Genomic DNA, 20,710 nt, shown 5'->3' with positions numbered 1-20,710 from the left:
GTATCCCCACACACACACACACACACACACACACACACACACACACACACACACACACACACACACACACACACACACACACACACACACACACACACACACACACACACACACACACACTGTGGGTCATTCCCGGCAGTTTCCCAGGGAGAGCCTTATTCCTTGACTCCACATTGTCTCCCATCAACCATCACACCATAAACATGTGTGTGCTCGTATTTTTGGTTGTTAAGATACAGTATCAGAGTTTATATGTGTGTATGTGATGCATATGTAAACATTTGCTGCAGAAATGTTGCTGAACGTATCTGCAGGTGTCTGTGTGAGTGCATGCGACCGAGAGGAAAGAGAGAGAGATACATAGTACCTGCACTGTGCCCCACTTTCAAAGTACATACTGATTCTGGCACGTATGCATACAGTGCAAGATACAAATTAAAATAAACTACATCTGTTTGATGTTTGACTGTGACGTTAATGAAACTGGGGAATAAGGGAAATAAAAGTGGTGCTCACTTCTAGAATTTCTTTTAAAATGGTTAGTTCTAAAACTCCACCAACACACCGGAAAACAAACCAAATATTACTTATTTGAAAAAGCAACACTGAGGAACACTGAACGTAAACCTAACGTATGTCCACCTGGCACCTTTAAGTCAATAAAGTGCATACCATGTGTAAATAAATACATAACAATATAAATAAAGTCCAGTTTAATAAGTTAAGAGTTTGAGGCAAAGTGTTTGAAATGAAGACTGTGTAGCGTTTACCACGTATTTAAATCATTTTTAAAATTAGAGCCGTAACATTAACCAGTTATCGATTATTTGGCAAAAGAAAATGAATTATGAACAATACAATTTCTACACTTGAGTAATTGTTGAAGTCATTCATCAAGTTTAGCTGCTCTTCTCTCTTCTATATCATTATAAACTGAATATCATTGGACAGAAAAACAACCAAAACACAACCAATTTCAAACTTGTGATGATTATTGTGAGTGTACATTTGATGACGTAAATAATCGATCTATAATATAGTCTTAAAAATAACTAAATGATAATGAAAATAATTGTAATGTGCAGCTCTAAATAAAATAAACCAAACTTATGCACTAACTACTAAAAAGTATATAGTGCATTATACAGAATATACTATAGAATCAGTATACAGTATGGAAGTGTTTCTCTATCCCTGGAAATGTTGCTTCCACTTCTTTTCATTCTGTGTCTCCTACAATGCTGCAAACCTGCAATGAGCTGATCTCCAGCATGAGCTGTCCTCCTCATTTGCTCCTCCACACCGATGAGCTCCAGCAACCTTTTTAAGTCTGGCTTCATCATCTGATTAATTTGAGTCTGAAATTCGGTGGCAGATTGAAAGGCCTTGATGACAGAGTCATACTGTTCACATCAATAACAATAACAGGCTGGCACACAGATCATAGGCTGGTTCAACACACTTGTTTGGCATATCTGTCATTTCAACAGCTGGCAACGCAAACACAGGACAGTCCCACAGAAAGTTTACACAGACACTACGTATCTAGACTGGCACACAACTGCACAACTCATATCCTGTTGTTTCTGTTGTCTATATATGTGTATGTGTGTGTGGGTGTGTGTGTGTGTGCGTGTGCGTGTGTGTGTGCTTACGTAAACAGCACACAGATGGTGTGCTTAAAAGGGAGCTGTACAATCGGCACTATTGTGCTCTTTGTGTGTGTGAGTGAGAGTGTGTGCGCGTGTTAAGTGTGATGGGTGACACTCTGTAAGGCTGGCACAATCTCCGACGTGTCTGCACTTACACACACACACTATTACAAAACACACACACACACCGTCTCTGATCCAGTTGTTTTGGGTACAAGGCCTTTATTTAACTGCTATAAATTCTCTCTGTCTGGCACAAAAATAAAGCTTGCATAGGAAAGGCTGGACCAATAGGAAGAAATAACACTGTTGGTCAGTGTGTGCATTTGTGCGTATGTGTGCGTGTGTGTGTGGTTAGCTGGCAGGAAGGGAGTGGGTGGTGATGGGCGTTTGATACATGGCACCACTTTCTAAAGGCCCAGAGGGTGGGCTGCAGCTGTGGATGAATGTGTGGGACAAAGACAGAGAGTGTGTCTGTGACTGTGCGTGGGTGTGGGTGTGAGACTGCCAGAGAGAAGCGAATATTAAAAGACAGCCAATGTGTCAGTCTGCTCAAGTTATGAAACCATTTCAAGTGTAGCTATATATATATTACACCTCACTGTGTGTGTGTGTGTGTGTGTGTGTGTGTGTGTGTGTGTGTGTGTGTGTGTTTGTGTTTCTCCTCTCACCTGCCACTTTAAGCCCACTCTGAGAGGTGTGTGTGATTGGGGAGGTGACTCCCACAGGTGGGTTTCTTCCTTTCTTCAACACATTTCCGTGACCCAGGGTATGAGGTTTCTTCAGTTCGCCCTTCCCTCCTTCCAGCCCCTCCCCCGGCGTCCGTGTCTTTTTCCATTTATTGGCTGATTCGGACTTGAGACTTCCAGTATCATAGACGCCGCTGCCCTGGCTCTTGTGACTGGGTTTTGCATCGTCAGCGTCCCAGGACAGACCACTCTCCACCAGAGATCTCTTCTCTGCATCCGTACGCATCTAGAATGAGAAAGACAGACAGGTGCTTAGATACACAGTGTCAAGAAAATGTTAAGAACTGAGTGTGAGACTTACAGACTTACAGAACATGGAGGCAATAGTTTTTTGTTTATCTCTGCTATGTTGTTTTATTTTGCGTTTTTCCTGCCTATCTAAATCTATGGCGGACAACCTACTGTAAGTACATTTTGACCACTTAAAAAGTAGAGTTAAAAATACTGAAACAGAAAGCATCATGGCAAGAAAGTGCTGCTAAAGTGTAATGAGAGAGAAACCAAGCTTTTCTGATCTCACATAAAACTGTATATGGCTTTTAAAATGAAAAGACTCCCACACACTATAAGAGCAGGCTTTATTAGTGACATGTTGTTCAAAACTGAGGAAGACTAGAGGTTTAAATGCGTCTTTATATCCAGCACAAGTACAAACAACTACCGTTGTCCTTTTTTTAAGTAGCCACATGAGAACTTGAGTGATAGGCATAGGTTAGTTACATTTCTCTAAATCGAAATTGCTGATATACAAGTGCTATGGACAAAATCCTTCCAGCTATTAGACTTGTGTGTCAATGGATTTATCTCTGTGACAACTGAACAAACTATCTGTGCTGATGAAGACCATGTGATATGGTTGAAATACCCCAATACTACAACTTCTTGTTACTAAAACATTCTGGTTTCTCTTGGATGATGCCGACTCATTTCCTGATACAATCCATGTTAGCGTGGGACACTGGAAAGAATGAGCCAATGGAACAACTCATTGGATAATTTATACAAAAACATTTTGCATCTCTTGAAATCTGCACTTAATGTTCATCATTGGCCACAGTTTGAAAAAGAGGCATTTAATGAGGTGTGTGGACTCAGACAGAAAAGCATGTCTAACCTAGTCAACCCAAAAAACACACTCTCTGAAGTCTCATCTCCCCAGTATAGATCCCATTGTGTGCTCTATTTGATCACTTCAAGAGAGACAGCATACACACACACACACACACACACACACACACACACACACACACACACACACACACACACACACACACACACACACACACACACACACTGTATGTAAGCATGTACACACACAGCACACTACTACAAAGAAATGAGCTCAGACACTAAACATAATGCAATTATGAAGAATATCAAATGTTAAATTAATGGAAAGTGAGGACATTATTGAGTCAAGGTCTCCTGTGTGTGTGTATGCAGTGAATACATAACTGACAAAAGAGAGCACAAAATAATTTGGGCACTGCTCAGTCTACAAGTCAGTTTAGGATCCTTACATAACTATATACAATGCATGGCCCCTGTTTGTGTGAGTGTTTATAGGAGTCTACATGAGGACGGATATGACGGCAGAGGCAGATTATTCTCCCACCGTAGAAGACTGAAAGTTTCACAATGCATCAGGAGGTTTGTGAGCGTGTGTGTGTGTGTGTGTGTGTGTGTTCAGGACATTGCACCCAGTGGTTCTCATGAGGCCTCATATGCTGAATTCCTTTTTTATTAAAACCAATAGACCCCATGGGCAGGTTCACATCACATGAGGAGGAGGTATGAGTAAGTGAGAGTGTGTGTGCATGTGTGTGTGTCTGCCCGGAACCTTGTTGATAAAACACTGTCATTTCCTCACACACATTCCCTGATTATTGAAACAGGCGGGGATGAGATACACATCTGTCCTGCCGTGACAAAATATGATAATAACGTAAACATACAGACACACGCATAAAGGTATTGGGAAAACAAGGTGTATTTACTTGGTTCACCTCCAGGTGGAAAAAATGAAATCTAGGTTTTAGTACCACCTACATACACCACTTTCTGGCTTTGATTCTCTCCCAACCATTTCTTCTGTGTGCCCCTGTCTCTCCTCCACCCTCATATCCTTATTGAGCACATTATGCAATATGTGGGAGAGATGAGGAATGGATATAAAGCCGGGATTGCTTTGAGGGAATTAAAAGGTGGCACGATACAGAGGAGGAAACAGAGACAAAGAAATGGCTTCAGGTCACAAAGACAAAGAGAAACCGTTAAAGGAAAAGAAAACATCAGCTGAGAATGGCGAGAGAACATTGAGCCATGTGTATCAGACGGTGTGGGGTGCATGATGAGGTGATGGTTGGTTGCCATGGTAATGATGCCATAGGGGGGTAATGGTTGCTATGACTCCTGCAACTAGGCGTGGAGGGAGGCTCCCCGGTTTTGTGGCTCGCTGGCCCGGATGCAGGACTGCAGATGGCCCTGTGTGTGTGTGTGTGTGTGTGTGTGTGTGTGTGTGTGTGTGTGTGTGTGTGTGTGTGTGTGTGTGTGTGTGTGTGTGTGTGTGCATATGGCCAATCTAGAACTGTCCTTCAAAATACAGGAGGAAACAAAGACCCGCTCTCTCAGCATCCCTGCACTTTGGTTGCCATGGTTACGCCGTTTCCCTCTTGCTTTCTCTTACTCCCTCGGTTTCTGGTTGTCTCCCTTTCTCTAAGATCCCACTACATCCGTCACTTAAACCACATTGCGGAGGTGTGACCTACATCAGACACTCTGAGAAAACACACACACACACACACACACACACACACACACACACACACACACACACACACACACACACACACACACACACACACACACACAGTCTGGAACCCATACAGCTGCAGATGAACCTTAAAGAACCTCAAACAGAGCTGCAGACAGGATTTTAAAAGCACTGAGGTCATGAGTCCTAAATCCTCCCAGCTTCTCCCAGCTCAATCAGAGCCTGAACTGTTACATTAAAACCTCTGAAGCAGCAACGACATGGCTTTATGTTTTCTTTTTATGGATTAGTGTAGATCAATGACTAAGAACTACGTCTACAGTCACACTAGTTGATCATTTTCAGACGTTCCTCTCCAAAACCTCCTAAAAAAGCCTGATTACTATTAAAATGCAGCTCTTAAAGCAGATTTAAAACCCTACAAAAGACCAAAAAGGAGCCTTACGGAACAATGCAGCTCTCCAACATGCACTGTGTGTGTTTGTGTGTGTGTGTGTGTGTGTGTGTGTTGCGGCAAACATTGATCGCTGCAGATGTGATAAATATAATGGGTGTGTGTGTAGAATACTTAATCAGGCTTTGTCTCTGATGTCGGTGCCATGCTGCCTGTTGTGCGTATGTGTGTGTCCTCTCTACACTGACAGAGTGTATGACAAATCCTTCAGCACCTCATCAATACCTCACTGGATTAACAGCTTAATCAATACTTGTGTAACCAACACACACTGCTGATATATCTGCGTCAGGAGGCTAAGTTGTGAATGTTCACGTATGTGTTACTTACCACTATGGCTGAGTTTCTGCGGGAGCCGATGGGAGTGGTAGGAAGGGAGTTGAGAGTGGGACTCGTGTTGAACTCTTCAGAGCTGAGGTTGTCTGAGCCGTCACTCAAACCGCTGCTGATGGAGCTGCTCTCATCCCAACTAAAACGAAACAGTGACAAAGAAGATGTGTCAGATAGAATTCATATATTAAAGCATGCTGCTTCTGAAATGATCCGGGGGTACATGGAAATATTGTGGAGGAGCTCATCTAATTAAAAACAAATCCAAATATTGAGTCTGCTGAAATGCGTTGCGATTGAGTTTTTGAAAGTCAGTAAAAAAAAAAAAACAGGCAGGTAAAAGTAATGAATATGCAATTTAAATAGTTGGCTAAAAGAAATGGAGAAACTATCAACAATAGTCAGCTTTAAGTTGTGGAGAAATGGTTGACATAGAGCGCTAAAAGTATTTGTTTAAATGTTTAAATAGTTAAAATAGTGCGGGTAGATGGCGCACCGTTAAAGAGAATATATATATATATATATATATTTCCCCAACGGAACCCCGCGTCCCGTGAAATTCAAGTTCTTTGTTTTTTTCTTGCCTTGCGCAGTCACATGTCCTCCTCCCCTCTTTTTTCGCTCCCACACACACAAGTTTAAGCCCCAATGCCATCAAGCGTTCACCTTTCTGAAAGTGTCCTTGATCAAGACACCAAATCCTTCCCAACTCCAAGGGCGGACAGAAGCTAATTCTGTTTCCCTGCGAAGATCGATCAAGTATAAAATACCACCACGTGCTCTCATACCCGAGAATATTTTGACAAAAATAAAACAATCTGTGGCAATTAACTGGATATCTCCTCGAGGTTATTCACGCCATGAACTTTCAAAGTTCCACCAGCTCAGTTACATCAGCTCACTTGGCTCCATGTCTTCTTGGTTGTCTTTTGATTAAATATTCATAGACCTTATTCAAAACACTGCCTGCTCTAAATACTTAACTTTCACACTGCATACACTTGGCAAACTGAAATTCGGAGCACTCTCGACATTATCTCAGCCCACACACACATACAAAAATAGCACTAGTGCATGCAGGAGGGGAGTCTTTGCCAGGACTGTGAAGTCTGCCCGCTTGGCACACACTTAACTGTTTTTCCTTTTCTCACTCAAGAGCAATTGTTCTGAAAATCCAGAAATGAGGGTTCTATGGTGGTTACTTATGTAAATCTAAAACAATAGTATCGATGCGCTTTAAGCAAAATGACACAATGTTCGGTGGATTCCAGGAAGTATTTCATGATACAGTGTTGTGTTTTCTATGTACCCACTTTTCCTCAACCCATGAACTCAATCCTTGTCTAGTTCTGCCAACATTAGTTATTTCTGATATTTGACAGCCAGAAACACATACAAGCTATTGTGTCTCTTGTTCGGTCTACCCAGGAACCCTGGACATTTACGAGCTTGCTGCTAGAATCTGAATTAGTTGACTTCAAAAAAATAAAAAAGGTATTATTATCATTATTTCCCAGAGTGGCTGCACTTGTTAGATGGGTTTTCAGCTGAGAACAGGTGAGTTGTGCTCTTTATTTTATAATGCCACGCATCTAACGGATGCATATATAATTTCCTTGGTCAGTGGAGAAGTTGGCACTTCTGCCTCTTTAACTATAGATGTCTCCATCTCCTGTATGATTGTTAAATTACACAATTCAAGCAAATAAATTTGGATTTCCCCTTCAACAAATCAATTGTGATTGATTGATGTTTGACTATTTCCTGTGTGGTGATACGATAAATGGAATACTATATATACAGTAATATGACCCATCAAGCATATAAACATGATTGGAACATACATCTACACAAAGACTTTTAGGAATCACAAAGGGGGGAGAATGGGGGAGCAAAAGGCTCATCTGAAAGGTGTGTTTGGGTACATCCACATGTGCTTGTATACATTAAGTAGGTCATGCTAAGGAAGTGAGGGGGTTGGGTTTTTTATCTTATTAGGGTCAATAAGTTAGATTGATATCGTACTGTAGTGTAAAAGGGTGGGGCTTGCCTAATGAGGTCGTGTATACTGTGGCACAGGGCAGAGAAAGTGGGGTGGGCCTTCCAGTTGGGTGCCTGTATGGGTCACACTGCACCCTGGGGGACTTGAGGGCGGAGATCGGGGGGAGAGGGGCGAAGGGAAAGCCCTCACTGTCTAGCCTGTGGATATGTAGACACAAAAAAAGAGCAGACAAAGTCTGAAGTGGCTGTCATGCTGCCTTGTCTATATGCCAGAGCAGGATTAGGGGCAGATTTAAGTAAAATTGGTTCAGACACATCCAGAGAGCCGACCTGCACTTCCTGTCTCCATGTGAAACTAAAAAATGTAAACGTCAAAAAACTAGCCAAATTAAATCTGGTAGTGGGATGTTATACTTCCACTGGATTGAAGTGTATTTTCAATAACTACCATACAAGGCGGAACGATGAGCATCGCTTAAAAGATTGTATGCAATTCCAATTTTGATAATCCGCACGTTTTCTTTCCAAATGAATTTTTTTTACACATTTTTTTAATAGACACCATGAGCTCTATAAAAATAGTTTGTTGTTAAATATTTGCAATGAAACTTAGAAAGATATGCACTGAAAACACATGGCATTATGTTATCAACTGGCAGATGATTTCACGGTTTGTTTTACAACAAAATGTCATTTTAAGACTCAATTAGAGATTTAACAACTTTGTAAGAATGATGTTCTTCCATAAAAGCCCACGTTGGATTCCCTGTTTTATACCATATTTCTATTCAGTCCTTAATAAAATAAAATGTGTAAAAATGAATAAATGTTGTACTCATCCAGAGTGGATCTATTTGAACCCAATACTTGTGCATATGTCATTCATTCCTCATTGAACAAACTTATTTCTGGGAGATAATCCTCCTCAACACAGCTGTGATTTACTATCAGCACCTCTCTGAAGCAACACCTTTCTCTTCATATCCTGTTAATAACTTCAAAGCTTTCTGGGTTTCCACCAGAGCATTTGTGAATGATAATATTCTCTCTGATAAATAATTCAGACCTGATATGAAACAGAACAAACACAGCGTCTGAGGGATTTGGTGTCACTCAGCCGACAGATGTAAAAACAGGAACCCGTAGAGGAGAGGAGCGAGGTCAGGGGTCAACCGTCACGGAGAGCACCAGCTAAACGGGTGAATACAATATAAAACAGAATACTTCTAAAATTCTAAAAACTAAATTCTCTTATTTTGGGTATGTATGAAAAATGAAAATCGAGCGTCAAATATTTGAATGAAAAACCTAGACCAAGGAGTAAAAGCTGCTTAGATGAGACGAAAAAGATGCATCAGAGACTTGACATTTGAGGTGCAATAAGATTTGGTCTCCACTGGAGTGGGGTTTCATATGTTGTAAAAGAAAAGATTTCAAAGAAACATCTCAGGACATGATGAACGCGTTCAAGAGGATCATCTCTCAACTCTGCCTCAAACCTTCCACCAGCTTGCCTTGTCTACCTCAATCCTCTTTGGAAATCTACTGTAATAACCTCTCTTTGCTCCACCTTATCTTTTTCATTCTATAGCAGCAGCTGCAGAGACTGAGGGATAATATTAGCACCCAATTCATCTACATCACCCTTTTCAAAGATTAGCTAATGTCTCACGGCAAGTACCATTTTAGTAAAGCCTCTTCCCTGTCACATTTGTATTCATTTTAATAAGTCAAACCTACATTACATTTTCACCAAATATCACCCAGCAGCTACAGCACTGAAACATATACATTATTGTGTGATGTAATCAAAGTATAGAGTGCTAGCCATGGCCATAAACCACATCTGAATGCCCTGTGGGTGTTACATTTCACTGGGCTATTGTGACTTTAGACCTGATCTGGTGCTAAAGAACACAGCTGGAGGGAAAGGATCAGGACATTGAGAAATGGTAACCTGTGAATGTAATTTCATGAGCAAGATCAATATCAATGTTGATTTGATTTAGGCTGCAATAAATGTCAATTAATCTGAGATGCGCTTGATTAAAGTCATTCTTCACCTCCACCTGACCGATGATTTCTTTTTTCCCCCTGTGCACCATGTGCAAAATGAAGCATCCCTCTGAGCTGAGAATATGCCACATGGACACACGGCATTCTGTCATCCTGACTCCCGAGCCAGCGGCACACAAGTGGTTTCCTACTCTAAGAAAAGCCACAATGAGTCCAAACTTAGAATACGTCATCTCTCAGAAAATTTGAATGTTTAATGCAAGCAGCAGAATATTTCAAATGGTTTGAATATGCCATTTAAATTGTCCAGATTGATAAAGGTCATGGTGGTGAAGACCAACAACATCCTCCTTTCACAGAGACATGATTTCTTTGTTCCTCGTAGTCTGCAGAGAGGACCAGCACACCCACACAAACACTGAGCCTCATAAACTATCAGGAGAATAGTTGAATAGCTGCTGCTGAGCTTAATAGTCAGCTTTTATTAACAGGCTTCTTTCTGTGTTCCTCCACTATTCAGACTATGGAGCTAATTGCTCTGATGTCAATGTGAGTGGTCTTTTTTTCCCTGCTCATTATGAGAGCTCTGCCTCCCTTCTCCCTCTGTCTCCTCTCCTGACCCCTTTGAGGTTGAGGGATGGGAAGAAATAATAAGAATAAGAAAAAGAAAGAAATACACTAGATCCAGACGGAAGGAAAAGCCACTGCAGAGACAAAGCAGCTTCGCCTGCGGTTTGTGGGAGCAGTGCTTGCTGGGAGTTGGAGTCTTGCCAGCCTCAGGGAGCAGACTTAGCCGTATTGGTTGATAAGCTCTTCCATCTAAACAAACATTTGTTAAAACTGCATGGAAGTCGTTTAGAGGAATGCTATGATGAAGCTCTCCTCTGTTGTGGCGAGTAGGATCAAACTCTCAGAACTAATGAAATAATGTTGAACTTTGATACATATATAACTGTGATTATAGAAGGAAACAGACTCACTGTCCTACACAGAAATTATGAATAAAAAAAACTATTAAGTAATTACCTGATCAATAGTCAATGCACATTATAGAGAATGTTAGTGCACTTATGCAAAGCCTGTGCAGATCAATAACAAGGAGAAGCTAAATGTCATTATCAATCTTGTTATCTAATTATAGCTCACTTTGCAAAAAAATATCAAAATATGCCACCGGACTAGCAAGGTTAAATGATTTAGCATGTTCAGTATTGTCCCCTTCAAGGTTCCCTGTGGACTTTTAGACCTCTAGTAGCGCTGCAGAGCTGTTTTTCTATGAGCGGATCATTTATCTTGTGCATGACGCAATACACAGTCCTACCAATGGAGTCACACTGTTCCACTGATCAACAGGTGGCTCTAACGGGAAATGCTGCAATGCACCAGCGAAAGGCCGTAAAGAAGAAGAGCTAGTAAACACGAATGTAATAAATAATACTGTATTTAAAATACATTAAAAATAATTGGCTTTGCAAAACATTTATAAGAAATGTTTGTTAGACCTGAAGAGACGCACAATGCATTTTGGTGACTAATACTGAATGTAAATAAAACTTTTGCCTGTTTACCAGAAAACTCAAGAAGGCACCTTTAAGCTAGCGACATTGATCTAGCCAATCAGGCGTTTGCACAGGAATATTAGACCTGCTAGATCATATTGGAGCAAATAAGATGGGAATATAGAGGACAGTTGGAAGGTGTTAGCTCGTAGAGGAGACAGAGTTTGTAAAAAGGATGCGGGAACATAAATCTAGAAAAAGGCTGTAGATCTTGAGAAAGATATATTACACATGTTATGGTGAGATGAATCAAACGGTTCAACTCTTTGTACCCTCATGGGGTTAAACACATTTTTTTCAGGGTGATATTTAGGCACCGTCTCTCCCAGCTGCGTAAAAGCATGGAAAGTGTTTCTGCAGTCCTACAATAGACAGGAACTTTCCATTCCTATTAAAATCCACAGTGGCACATGGTAGAACCCAAAATGGCTAAATCAGACGGATTCCTGGTTGTAGTGATGCCTTTTCAGGCAAATGGAAAGTAGGGCACTGCCAGACTGGCACTGGGCAGTCGGCTCACAAACCGGAGGGGGCACGTCTGAAAGGGCTGCTGAAGTCATTAGACTCTAAATATGTGAGACTGTGACTGGTACTAGAGATGACAATGAGGTGAGATGCATTGTCTGTACTAGTGTATCTGTTTGTACAATTCAGTATTTGCCGATAGATCTCAGATCTGTTTGAAGAGGCAGACAACAGTAGGAGACTTGGTCTGTATGTCATGTGAGGGACACCGCGAGGACGCATCTGCCTGTACAACAAAAAAAACCACAAACTGAAATACACTCGTCAACCATCCAACCACCAACACGAAAATGCCACTTTCCATCTTACAGCAGATGTAAGACTGCGTAAATAATGTTATTTATCATGTTCAGAAGGTTTGACGGACAGAATCTCAATAAAAAAAACACCATAAGCCATAAAAAGAATGAAAAATTCAACAGCAACGTTATGACTGGCTGTCTGCTTCAACATCCTCTACAGGTTTCTAGTTGAGGCATAAAACAGGAAGATAAAGAGACGACAAAGAGAGGTAATTCTCACAATTACCCAAATTGACACTGGTGTAAACACACATCCACACATCCACACACACACACACACACACACACATACACATACACATACACACACACACACAGACACACACACACACACACACACACACACACACACACACACACACACACACACACACACACACACACACACACACACACACACACACACACACACCAACATTACTAATTTGCAGGGGGAAAAAGAATGACCGGCCACACCCATCCTTCATGTGATGCTTCTTCTCTCTAACACGGTCGTGTCTGCTGTGACTATCTGGGAGACTGACCGTTATAAATGTTATAATACAAATCATGCTGAATATGTGCATGAGCTCAAATCAAATTTGTGTGGATGGGCATTCCCCTGATAAGATTGTAAGATAGAAAGAGAGGTCGGATGTGGTTTGTGTGCACAGATGGCTAACAATATGGGTCCCTAGACCACTACAGCAGCTTATCATCAGGAAACCAACAGGCACGCACGTAGACTAGCCTTTCTAGCTAATTTGGGTAAATTTATATTTGTACATTGTCTCTTTTCAAATAAAAATGTAATAAAAAACTTAAATTTAAAGCAAATAGAAGATTACCCCAACCAAATCATAAATGCTAAGAAAAATAGGAGAGGTTGGGATGTTATAGAAATATTCTTCCTGGATGGATGAGCATTTAAAACATTCTGTAGGTGAATTTTTATTTTATTTTTATAAAAGGTGCATAGGTTTATCCATTTATCCCCATATATCCATGTATCACCATATAGGGCCATTAAAGAATTCCCTCTACAGACCGAGCCCTTTTTCTACCTCAAGACATAACGTGCGTGAACATCCAGCCTCCGCAGACTGTAATACCGTGTCTATGGTGATCATGATACACATTGTCTGCGATTGTACTTTAGATGGTTGTTAACATATAGTACCTATATATCTATATCTATATAAGCACTCTGTAGTCACGGTATGTTCTTATAAGATAAGCACCAGCTACAGCCTAGATGCTGTGCTGATCTTTAGTCTCACTCATAAATTACCACTTTTTAATAATGATGTCTTGTTGTCTATCCGCTTGGGGCACTTGTAGAGTAATTAGCAACAAATCTGCTGTTAAAAATATCTTTTAATTAGCCACCCAAAACAGGTTCTCTGCTGAGTTGTATTGTTAAACACTTACAGTAAATCATTGACGAGACTGAATTAAAAACTAGATTGTGTGAGCAGCCTGCCGTTGGGTACACAATAAACTGAGAAATTAATTTCCTCTTCAGTGTTGTGAATTATTTCCTCTCCGTCACATTTCCATGATGTGGAATGGAACAATGTGTGATGGCCGCTTGGACAGTCTTTTGTGCACACACACACACACACACACACACACACACACACACACACACACATGCACAAACACACACGCGCGCATGCACACACACACACACACACGCCACACGCCACACGCAGCAGTATTTGGGCATTACAGGGGATTACAGAAAAGGCTGGAGTTAATGAGCTCGTAATTACTGTTAATTCCATCTGCCAACAGGATCAGAGCAGGCCAGGGGCCGCAGCTAGCGGTCCTGTAAGTGTGTATACTTGTCTGTGTGAGTGTGTGTGTGTGAGTCCACGGAGGGAAATAGGTGGTCACATCCCTAAATGGCCATCACAGAGGAGAAACCCTGTTGTGCCTTTGACAGGCATATCCCTGACAGCAATAGCCTGGGGGTTTAGGAGACAAACACGCACACACACATAAACTCACAAACACATCCGATACACTAAATTGCCATTGTCCCTTGGAGTAAAGCTTGAATTAGCTGTCAGAAGTGTGGGATGTTAGTAGCTGGTTGGAACGGAAGCTTTGCTCAGGTCACAGCCCCACTGAGGGTTACACTAAGCCAGCCAGCCAGCGTATTCCTGGCTTTAAGGTGTGTTTCTGCATGCAGAAGATTATTGAGGTACATCGTTCTTCCATTTTTTTCTTGCAGGGATGGGGACACATTCTGCAAATGCTTGGGGCTTTCTGGATGGAAAGTAAAAGCACTGAAAAGGCACTCAGACGCATCAGGAATCCTGGTCAGTGAAATGTTTTTTTCTCAGTGTGGGGGAGGTGGAGATAGATGGGTGAAAACTGAGCAGCTTAAGAAGAGAAGAAATTGCTTCAGCAAAATGCTCCCCAGACAGCAAATTTATCTTTTAATCTCATCTCTCCTCATGACCTCCCCTGGGTGGACAGACAAAGTTTTCTCAGAGTTCAACACGTCGCAGCTGAGAGCCGACTTGGCTCTGAACTACTTCATCCCCGTGAAATGAAATAAGACAGACAAAACGGTGGAAGGCTCCAAAGCGTCATATAAGGACCTTTGAGTGGTGAAATACTCTTGGAACCAAAACGTGTGTGACTGTTGATCACACAGACGCCAACTGGGTCATCTTGATCTTCTCATACTGTAAGCCCCAAAAAGGAAAACAGTAGGAGCAGGGAGCGGTGTGCAGATGATTCCTTGAGAGGCATCAGGCACACACTCTTCTTCTTTGTATTTGTCTTCTTCTTACTCGGCTCAAATATGGTTAAAGTTGAAAGGTTACTGCTGCCCCAGTCTAAACACCGCTGATGCAGGGCTTTGAATGCAGACATAATACAAACTACGCCTTTTGAACTTATTTAGCATTAATTAAGGTATCACTAAATAAGAATGGAAGAAAAACGGTTAAACAATTTCTCCACAAAGTGATTTTATGCTCTAAGTGTAAAGAGCATGAGAAATTAGGACAAAGCGCATTAGATTTCAGAAGACATTAACATTTCTCAGTGTGCTTTGTGGTGACCAGCAGTCCTCTAATATGACCCAATAACCCTTGACCCCCAAAGTACCCTGAGATTCTACCAAAATCATTTTCTTCCCTGCAAGAGAGCAGGAAGTAGAAGAGGGACAGCACTCCGGGGACAAGGTGGAACAGCCTTTTAAATCACCCCCATAAGTAGTTCAGTCTGGGGTTTAGTGGAGCGCTTCTCTGCCACAACTCAAGCGCTGAGAACTGGGGAGGAGCTAACAAGGGGAACCCCGGCACGCAGAGGCCCAGGACAGGGGTTGGATCTTGGGGTAGAATTTCTTCTCGCCTCCCTCCAGACATGTCAAGGACAACAACAAAGAGTGAAATACGATTTTCGGAAAGGAAAATGTTGCACAGACCCAAGTTTCATGACTAATATTGACTGAGAAATGTAATAGTGACAGGATGGTATTCATTTACAGTAATGAGGACACAGTCATTGTAGGGTTATCAAATGCATCACAACAGGGAACTATCTCCCTCCAACACACACTGGCATACACACACGTATGCATGCACATATAGCAGATGGGGGAACTATGATGTCAGCGTGAGGTGAGCTGTTGTTCATGGGAAGAGGGCAGTGGCTCAACATGGCTACCAAATGCCTCACACACACACACACACACACACACACACACACACACACACACACACACACACAACAACAACCGACACAGATCCGCAAATACTATTTCAGGGGGAATCCACAAATGATTATACTCCTCTGCCTTCAACGTTATGGTCAGTTCTGTATTTCCTGACGATGACAGCTAATCAACTAATGCCACAGCTTGATTATGAGTTAATCCCCCAGATTAGTGCAGACAACAGCCGTCAGTTTTCACATTGCTGTGAGATGTTAAGTATGCTGACAGGAGCGGATCAGTGGATGGTGGGCGGATGGTACTTAAGGGGCCAAGCTGCATCTCTTAAGTCAGTTTTAGAAATAATGTTGAGGCAGAAATAAAACGATGAAAAAAAGCATGATGTGAATCAAATATGATTGCACAGCTCCTGTTTAAATTAAATTAAGCTACACAAAGAGGCTACAGAGTAGAACAGCATTTAGCACCTGCCAAAGGTTGTCCAAACAGCATCTGAACAAAAAGAATGAAAGACCCATTGATTGTAGCAGAGATACTCTTTCACTTCATCTGGCTGAGATAAAGCAGACAACTATGAAAACACACACATTACTCCCATGCGGTGGGGTGGGACAGACAGGTCGCTGTGTGTGTGTGTGTGTGTGTGCTTTTGTGTGCCTTCCAAACACATGTGGTGGCGACCGACCGGCCCTGGGGGGGCGCACCCTGCGGGAGCACGCACCCATCACCTGCTGTCACTCATAACACACGCACTCGGGTCATGCCACTTCAAGTTGTTACAGTGAGTTTGGGAGACATTCCTCGCCCTCGGGCTGCTCAAAACACACACTTCACATTCCAGCGAGTGTATTCTGGGTTCCCACTCCCTAATCCTCCAACATATGCACACACACATATGCATACCATCGCACGAGTGCAGAGACACACAGAAAAAATAAAGTGACGGATCCAGAGGTTCCAATAAAACCAAAATCTGCGGCCTCGAGTTCGTTGCCAATCTTCTCAGTTTCCATTTAACTCAAAGTAAACTCTGAAAGTTTCAATGCAGGACATTGTCTGAGGTTTTTACTCACTAGAAATTACTTTCCTAGAAAACGACTTCACTATCAGGTGAAAATGACATCCAGAGGTTATTATTCTTCATGGCCGTTGAGGTTAAGCTGAGAGCTTTCTCTCTCGTCCCCAGCGAGCCAGTTAAGGTGCACTGTTGTCTGGCTGTAGCTCCTTCTCTGACTTTGATGTAACAGGGAAACTCACTTAACCACGGGGGCACCACCTCATGAAAATATGAGCTCTGTTTGTATACAGGCTCCTGTGTGTACAATAAAAAAAGGCACATGTGTCTTACAAGCACAGGTTACAAGCATCTGTTGTTTCGCTCTCAGGTCTCCCTAATGACCTTGTCGGCAGGGCAAGTAAACTTGTTCACTTAATTACAAGACATTAAGAGTCAGTGGCAGCATGACACAGCTTTGACCATGTTTTTTTCCCTCCATTTTGGCCTTACATCCCCACTGACGGGCCTTTTTGGCCACCGGAAATGAAGCCCTTTGTGAATGAAATAAAAAAATGCTGACAGTGTAGAGTAAGCAAAGTAAAGTTTTTGTGAAAATGGCAGACGTAAATCGTCATGGTTGGTCAGCTGCTGGATCGAGTGCCCTGCACATGCCCAGTGGAGAGATTTTAAATGTTTTTCAGATGACTCTGCCGTTTCGATGTGAACAGAGATATTTTTAAAAACACACCTGCATTGACAAAAGGCTTACAATGCCTAATCTGTGCTTCAAATGTATCTGCCTGTGTGTGGAGATGTTGTTGTACTGAAGATTAATAAAACCTGTTCATGAATCATGAATCATGCGGGTGTGACAACATCATCAGCAGGCCGTTGACCCTTCAAACTAATGCAGTGTCAGCAAAGTTATGTTTCCAAAACAACCTAATCTATCTTTCAACTCAACTAATCTTTTAACTCATTTGTGTGTTTGTGTGTGTAAATGACAAACAGCTTTATTTACTGAAGTGTCAAAGTGAGAGGAAGTCGGGGATGTCAGCTGACAGGTGCCACCTGACAAACCGGTCTACTTTTCTCAATAGCGTGGTGAATGTGCATTTCCACTACACTCCACCATACAGATGATAATTATGATATATTAATTTGAAACATTACGGATTTCAGCTTTAATTACCATGATGGGTCTCAAATGAAGCAGCTGATGGCAGAAAGCTGTTAAAGCATTCGACCAATCAGAGCTGCACTGACCAACACTTTCCGTGAGCAACTAAATGACAACAGCTATGACACGAGTCTGGTTTGCATCAGTGACCTGTGCACCATTTTTTTTAAATAAAAGAAAACTGAGGATTTGGGAGTGACGCACATTAATGAGTGATATCACCATGTTGCAAATCAGCTATTTGGACAAGGTTGTGTTGTTAATCTGGGGTGGATCTAGATAGGGGTGGGCTATGCTGAGCAGGCTTTTTGTATATTGTTCAGATGACAACACACAAGTTGATGTTGGATTACTTTCAATATGACTAATAGAGTTGATCAAATCGTTGTGTTGTCTGGAACTGGTTAGCTAATGATGGATGTTTAATGTTTCATCACACACACACACACACACACACACACACACACACACACACACACACACACACACACACGCTGACACCTACGCTACATGTGTTGAGACTCACACTCTTACAAATACCACCTCTGGCCTCCATCAAAGTTTATCAGCCTTTTGACAGCCAGTCTGTTTAAGCGCACGTGTCCAACTCAAACACACAGATAAAAACAGACTGCTTGGTCCTCTGGGACTTAAACTGAAAATGAGTGTGTGTCTGTCAATGGGTTGGATGGCGCAAGTGTTTGTGTCTGTTAGGTGTGTGTCTAATGCCCCGATGCCACTCTGCTCTAATGGGTTTACATAAAGGGTCGATAGATGCTATAGGGGTCAGTCGAGCAAAAAGAGCAAAGCTGACCCCCTCCACCCCCGCCAAAGCTTCCCCCCCCACACACGCACACACACACACACACACACACACACGAACACACACGCACACAATCAATAAGAGCCTCTCTGACCATGTTGTCTTAATGCATCTCCAGATCATTCTCAATACATTACTTCATTTCTATATGTCACAAATAGAAGTCTTTAATGCAGCTACATCTCCACCAGCCTACTCACACCAGCTGACCTATATTAACCCACACATTAAGACGTTCAATTATACAATTAGATAATTCTCACATGGCGTGGGTACAAAGAGTGTACTGAGGAATCACCCAATCACAGCAGATGTACCGGGAGAAGGCGTCTTTCAGAATGTAGGTCAGCCGTTCAGAATGCGGTTCTGTCCCGCAGCGGATCAATGCGAACACACCCACCCACTCACATGCATACCTGCCTCTGCTGACTGCTGCCCACCAGCAAATCAGTTGTCATCGCATGCAGCGTTAAACAATGTACATGTCAGCCGACAATCACAGAAACACTTAAGGCGCGCACGCACTCTATGCGCGTACACATCCACATGCAGCATTCAAATCCATCTGCACTTTAATATTCTCATCAGATGATTTGCAGTAATGTGTTTCCTTTGAGATTCCTTTTAGGCTAAGACACATCAAACTGCTTTTAGATGCTGCTTTCAATAGTCTATACAGTGACCGTCATTATAAAACTGTGCTGATTCAACATATGACTTTGCGCAGTGAGGTCTGTGCCTATATGCTGTGTAGACTGTATAGCTCCATCCATACGCTCACCAAAAGCCCATACTTTAGTCGGCGTCTAGACTGACATACAATATCCTATAACAGCCTAATGTGAGCGCATGCCGGTCACAATAATGAAACGTGCCACCACCATGCAGCTGTTGGAGTTTTATCAATGAGACGTGCTGCTGCTTTTTACGCACTGACTCCGCCGGAGCTTCTACAACCCATTCACCATGACCAGGTACCTCCCGTTTGTATCGCGTTAAGATCATCAAAAGCGATGTCACCAGTGTGTCAATTAGCTTCTCTTCCGGCATTCTCAGTCACATGCAGGCTTTGGTCGCATCTATTACCTTGACAGAAATTGCATTGTCCTCCCCGCGCGCTGCGGAGCCGAGAGCTGCAGCATTTTCCCGTTCAGCACGCGCCCGCTCATTCTACAACTGTTCAGCTTTCACGCCGCTTTGTTCCTGTTTGGCATACCCTGGCCCTGAAGCGAGAGAGAAAGAGAGAGAGAGAGAATCCACCCGGTGCTTTCCGCCGCTGATAACCGGGACCCGCCTGTAAGAGTCAGCAGCATTAACTGACTGACCCACTCCCGCAGTGCCTCCACTCTGACACACACTCACTCTCTCACACTCACACACACGGGCTCACGGAGGGAGGGAGGCGATGAGCAAGGGAGGGAGGCATGGATAGAAAGGCAACACCCAGAATTCCTCCTCCTCCGGCCCCCGTTTCTCTGATCGCGACCAGCTGTGCCTTTCCCAAAACGCATTTACCGCGCATTCAGCCGCAGGATAAAAACAACGCAGTCATCACATTTTCTGAAGCGACATGTCAAAGACATTATCACACTCTTCAAAGTCTAATCAACACACGAGACAGCCCGATGACACCCCTCACTTAACCCCTCTGATAGCAAGTCAACGCTCGCAATCAT

General features: G+C 42.5%; 1 protein-coding gene across 10 annotated transcripts in view; it reads right to left on the bottom strand.

Moving 5' to 3' along the window:
- The window catches only part of nav1a (neuron navigator 1a), an 82,819-nt gene that overhangs the window by 17,307 nt on the left and 44,802 nt on the right, over positions 1 to 20,710 (bottom strand). For all 10 annotated transcript variants that reach the window (XM_029435507.1, XM_029435511.1, XM_029435512.1 and 7 more), the window contains 2 exons: positions 5,959 to 6,097; positions 2,324 to 2,627 (listed from right to left, as the gene is read on the bottom strand). In XM_029435507.1, coding sequence (XP_029291367.1) covers positions 2,324 to 2,627; positions 5,959 to 6,097 — 443 coding nt within the window. The remainder of the gene's footprint in view (positions 1 to 2,323; positions 2,628 to 5,958; positions 6,098 to 20,710) is intronic.

The sequence above is a fragment of the Cottoperca gobio genome, chromosome 7 (genome assembly GCF_900634415.1).
Source record: "Cottoperca gobio chromosome 7, fCotGob3.1, whole genome shotgun sequence".
Lineage (NCBI taxonomy): Eukaryota > Metazoa > Chordata > Actinopteri > Perciformes > Bovichtidae > Cottoperca > Cottoperca gobio.
Note: the sequence above shows the minus strand (reverse complement) of the source record. Positions and strands in the feature narration are given on the sequence as shown.